The 5,829-nt window shown below is 48.9% G+C and overlaps 1 protein-coding gene across 1 annotated transcript; it reads right to left on the reverse strand.

The window, feature by feature from the left end:
- Window positions 1–326: 326 nt before the first annotated feature.
- Window positions 327–5,427, reverse strand: LOC308497834 (dehydrogenase/reductase SDR family member 2, mitochondrial-like; the record flags this gene model as incomplete). Its single annotated transcript, XM_081048937.1, has 8 exons — window positions 327–438; window positions 722–777; window positions 1,033–1,167; window positions 1,480–1,531; window positions 3,152–3,222; window positions 4,378–4,479; window positions 4,860–5,037; window positions 5,288–5,427. 8 exons carry the CDS (start codon window positions 5,425–5,427, stop codon window positions 327–329), a joined length of 846 nt encoding a protein of 281 aa, XP_080905063.1.
- Between the last annotated feature and the right edge of the window lie 402 nt (window positions 5,428–5,829).

The following is a 5,829-nucleotide window of genomic DNA, read 5'->3' on the forward strand; positions in this document are numbered from 1 at the left end:
GCATGTCCTCTGGTCTAGGTTGCTCACCTACCAGGGTGGCCCAAGCCTTCATCCCCGAGGGCTCTGATCTCCTAGTAACCATGCTCTTTTTTAGGCTATGGTTCCTAATTACCAAAGTCAGAAAAATGAAAACACTTAATGACAATTTCATGCTGTAAACTTTCTTTTCTGATGTTCTTTATTATTTCACACTCTGGCAATATCGAACTCAAAGTGTATATTTGGAGCAGAGGCTCATCATTTATAGAGGTGTCCCAACAGCGTGGCCCGAGAGCCACAGGAGGCTTCCACACTGAGAGGCAAGCCTGAATTCTGAGCTCATTTCTTCAGAGGACAGGGGAGAATCCAGCCACCACGATGTTCTCACCGGTGATGTAGCTGGCATCTGGAGAGCACAGGAAGGACACGAGGCCTGCACAGTCCTCAGGCTGCCCTATCCTGGATGGAAAGAGAAGGTGGAGCCAAGAGTGATGACACCTCCCCATGAGCCCTCGTCTCCTGTGGGATGTTCTGAAGTCAAGACCCCTATGGGGATGAGCGAAGGGCTGCAAGTGGAGATACATGGGTTCTGCAGGGAGTTTTACTCATCCCAGGGCTCAGAACTCAGGAAGAGGAATGGGTAATAGCCTGCAGAGGGATGACATGTGATCTTTTGTCCATCATGAAGGTTCTGAGGTTACAGTCCTGATCTACAAAGGACACTGCCTCACCCACAACTTACCTCTGTATGCCATAGAGTCTCTTCATACTGTTCCAAAGGCCTGGCTCCGCATGTAGCTAAAAGAAGAATCAAAAGATGAGTGTTGCTCATACCAGTGGAGTCGCGTTGGGCTCCACATCATGCAGACCTTTGTGGACAGGGCTCTGGGGGACACAGAGGACTGATACTGCTGCTGATGCAAAGGCTGTGGAGCAGAGTGTCAAGTTCTCAGGTCCAGGAACGAGGGTGAGGTCTCTGTGGGACGTGACCTGGTAGGGGAAGGTACCCTAGTGCTCAGTGAGGCAGGAGCAAGAGTGGACCTTCGTCCTCACCACTTGGCTGAAGTTTGTCTCAATGAATCCTGGCACCAGGCAGTTAACCCGGATGTTTTTTGGTGCCAACTCCACTGACAGGGTCTTGGTGAGTCCCAGAATGGCTGTTTTACTGACATTGTAGGCCCCTAGTTTCTGTGAAGAGAAAGGGAAGTAGATGGCATATATAGTAACTGGGGAGGAGAGTTTCAATTGGGTTTCTAAGCCTGTACCTAGAAATACATCTCTTCAGTAGCAAGTGCAGAGATTAGTGATAATATCATAAAGAAAGGCCATGGGTGTCCTTTCTGGAGAGGAAGATCTGAGATACCCATTGACAAATGTGCATACAGGTGTGCCCCACCTAGCAATGGCCTGTCATGGGACCTTCCTGGACCTCTCTGCTTTTCTCAGCAAATGGGGCTACGTCTTTTCTTTTAATCTATAGTCATAGAAGTTCATACTTACAGCTTCTGATATGTATGCCCCAGTTGAGGAAACCAGAACCACAGAGCCTCCCCTAGGAAGAGAAAGGTGGGGGTAAATACAGATGAAGCACATACAAATGGAGCAAATACAAACCAGTGGGGCACAGACAGAAGTGGAGATCTTGGACCATGAAAGTGAGCAAAAAGAGCTTAAGTCCAGATTAGAGTCCTCTTCTGCCTTCCTCCAGCCTATCTCCTGTGTCTTAGAGCAACCTGAGGGCCAGGACCAACTTTGTTTTCATGCCACACTTGGGCGCTGAATGTCCATTAAGAAGTACTAATATGGACACTTTTATGAAATACAGCCAACAATTTCCTTTATTCTAGGCTATTGTCTCTTTTCTGGCTTTGAAGGTGTTTTATACTAGGCACACTTAGGAGTAATAAACATATTTCCCAGTGGATCCTTTGGAATCTCAATCCCAGAAGCCCCACATTCCCCCACATCCCTGTCCCCAAATCTCTGGAAGTTTTGCTCAAGGAGTCTCAGTGCTTCATCACTTACCAAGTCTAATGACCCTTGTTCAGGCCTCACCTCTCTACACTCTGGTTTCCTGTCACATCAAATACTGTAGACTAAAATTTCCTTTCTTGAACCTGTTTGGTTCTCTTGAGAAATCTGTACTCCTGCCTCTCTTTTCCCCTCTACCTACTCATTCCCTTTCCCTCAGTGCCTCTTCTGTCTAGGCCTGTGAATCAAGATGTTTTTTTGTCCCTCAGGTGTTTTCATGCTCTTTTAATTTAGAAAGAAGATAAACTACGCCTAAAATAATTATAACAAACAATCATGATTTTCACCCTTGCTTCCTGAATATGGACAAAATTCTATCACAATATTCAAGGCTGTCCATAATTTAGCAACATCCTGCTTTCCAGACTTGTCTCTAACCTCTTCCCTTCACTCACCCATGGTTCTATAGGTTGTTATGTGCAACACACACAGAGAAGGAACTATGGAGGAAGATGATAGAGGACATGGCTGGTCCAAGACTTAAGAAGTGTTGAGAAATAAAAGTTGAGTGGGATTGGGAAACTCCACTACTCTTGTTATGGGAAGGCTGCAGGGCGCCTCAGAGCCATCAATCTGGACTTTTGTGCCCTGACTTGCTGTAGCCCAAGAGAGGCTACTTCTAGTTCCCCAATTCCAGGACAGTTGTGGGAGCTCCAGGCCTTCCTGTCATTAGGATCCCACTTCTCTCTTCCATGAGAGTCCCTGCCTGATTTATGGGCTCTCTAGAAACTGGGGAATAATGGAAGAAGACAGATTTTTTTTCTCTTTGGTGACCTAGAAATATGAAGTCAAACTTTCACTATTCTAGAGGGACCACTTGCATTTCTCTGGTTTCAGGACAGCTGTGGGGCCTCTGGGCCTTTCTGGCTGTAGATTCCCATCCTTCTTCCAGTAGAGTCCTTCCCAGACTCCCTGGGCACTCTAGATATGAGAGAATGACATTAATGGGTAGAATTCTTTTGTTTGTTTAGCTGACCCAGAGTCTGAAAGTCAAACTCTCACTTCTCTTACATTACTGGCTCAATTTCCTCTGTTGCCCAGAGGGAAGGTCTAAGTCAACATCTGGACCCTCTCACTCTAGCTCCTCTCCTCCACATTTGACACCAAATGTCTTCCTCCCTACTTCCTTCCCTGCCCTCACCTCCTCTTCTCCATATGGGGCAGCAGCTGGCTCAGCAGCAGGGCTGGGGCCTTCACATTGACGGACAGGATCTGAAATCAGAGCAAATGAGGGGGGGGAGAGATATTCAGTCCAGTGCATATTCTCACTGAACTAACAAATATGCTAAATTAGAACGTGGGCATGATGGCTTCTGACAATGGAAAGTGGGGAGAAAGCTGCCTTTCTTTGACATACATGGCAAGGAGGCATCCTGAAGATGCAGGAATATGGGGATCAGGTTGACTCTATAGGCAGAAGATCCCAGAGTCTGCAAGATGTCATCCTATTTCTCCAAGGGCACAAGTGGGGAAAGGATGTTCCATCCAGGTTTGAAAAGACATCAACTAGCTGAGTCGGGGGAAGACTGGTGTTATAATCTGAATTGTGTACCCCTCAAATTTCTATGTTAAAGGCCTAACACCTAGTACCTCAGAATGTGACCTTATTTGGAAATAGGGTCATTGCAGATGTAGTTAAGATGAGCTCATAGGATGGGCCCTAATTCAAAATGAATAATGTCCTAAAAAGGGGAAGTTTGAGCGCGTGTGCGTGCGCGCGCATACATGCACACACACACACACACACACACACACACACACACAGAAAACGCCATGTGAAGATGAAGGCAGCGATTGGAGTGATACTTCTATAAGCCAAATAATACCAAGGATGGCCAGCAAACCACCAGTAGCTAGGGGAGAGGTATGGAACAGATTCTCTCACAGTCCTCAGAAGGAACCAACCCTGCCAATGCCTTGGTCTTGGATTTCTGACCTCCATACTGTGAGACAATAAATTTCTGTAGTTTAAACCACTTGGTTTGTAGTGGCTTTGTTGTGGTAGCCCTAAGAAATTAAACAGCTGGATTTCAAGTTTCTAGCCTTGGACATGAAGCATTCTTGGGCAAGGAAGGGAGTCATTCCGTTCTCTGTGCCCCACATTTATTGTGATTATTTGGTTCTTTGTTGGACCCTCCTTGCAGACTGGGAGCTCATGGACAGTGGGGACCAGAACTGCCGTTCAGACACTCTTACCTCCATCTCAGAAATGGGGAATTGAGGGTCAGAGTTCAGGTACCTGGCCTTGCTCTGTGCCGGTGAGTCTGTGAGAGGAGGGTGGATTTTGGGGAGCCAAGATGGAGAGAGGATCTCACAAAAGATGTGGATGACATCCAGCCCTCCCCACCTGGTTTCCCCAGTCCTCACCTTGTCCCAGACTTGCTCACTGCTTCCCAAGGTACTTCCCACCAAGGGATTGACCCCTGCCACACACACCATGATGTCGACACCCCCATAGTGTTCCAAGGCCTTTGGGGAGAAGGAGACAATGAAGATGAGGGTCAGGGAGCAAAAGAAGTTTCCTGCTGAACTGGGAGGTGATTCCTCTTTACTGTCCCTGGGATTATGCCTGGTCAAATCCAGGAGGGGAGCACACCAAGTGAGGGCAGAGAGCCATCTCTCCTCATCAAACTCAAAACAGCTCTCTCTGCCTAGATTTGTGAACCTGTTCAGACGTGTGGTGGGCCTCTTGAGTGAGACCAATGCCAAACACATGGTCAGTCTTTCATTCCTGTGCTTTTGCGCTTGATCTGGTTATGTTTTTAAAAATAACATAACATCCTGGCTTCTACTGAGGCAGAGACCTCTTCCTCCTTCTACACACACATCCCCCTCCTCTCTCCCCTCACCGTGGCCACCAGCCGCTCCCGGTCCTCTGCCTTCCCCACGTGGCACACGGTGCCCGTCACACTCAGCCCCTCCCCGTGCAGCGCTGCCACAGCCCGGTCCACGTTCTGCTGCTTCCGGCTGCTGACCACCACGTGGGCCCCGTCCTGGGCCAGACGCCTGGCGATGGCGAAGCCGATCCTGGGGTCAGAGATGCAGAGGATGTGAGAACTGAACCTTGGGCTGAGCCCCTTTTTTGGGGCTGTTCTCCTGTCTCTGAATCCTTGTCCCCACCCCTTGTACTTGGATTCTCTCCACAGCCCAGGGGCTGATGAACCCTTTCTCTTCCTATGATGGACGGAGGATAGGAAGTAATGCGGTGAGTCAGAGCATGGGTGAACAGCCCCAGGATCACTTGTCACCCTGTGGACCCCCGACGTAGAGCACTCACCCGTTTGTGGACCCAGCGACCATTGCGACCTTATTGGCCAGTTTCCCCTTGTCGTTGGCTCTGCTGCTGCTGCTCCTCAGCAAGAGTGAGGCTGCGAGTGTCAGGGAGCCCCTCCTGGCCTGGGCCACTGATTTAAACATGCTGGCGTCTGTCCGGTCTCCCCAAGATGGACTTAGCCCGAGGAGGTGTGCTTTGCAGGTTATGACAGATGCCAGGTGGAGCTCCCCATTTAACCCCAAGGCGGGCCCTCTCTGGTAGCTGAGTTCACTACCGCCTTCTGGCCCTGGCCGCCTGCTCACAGCCTGCCTGTCAGGACGCTCCACCCTGCCCTGCGAGGCTCCGCCCTGCCCCCCAGCGCCTGGCTCTGAGATTGGAACACAACTGGCACGCAGCAGTGTTTTCTAAGAAACTAAGCATTGTCTGCTTACTTAAAAATGCCTATACATATTACTTGTGCTTAAATACAGTTCTTAAAACATTGTCTATCTCCTAGTTTCAAAACTGTGTTTGGTTTACGAAGAGTTTTTAAGAGCTAGGAGAGC

Source organism: Rhinolophus hipposideros (genome assembly GCF_964194185.1).
Source record: "Rhinolophus hipposideros genome assembly, chromosome: 5".
Classification (NCBI taxonomy): domain Eukaryota; kingdom Metazoa; phylum Chordata; class Mammalia; order Chiroptera; family Rhinolophidae; genus Rhinolophus; species Rhinolophus hipposideros.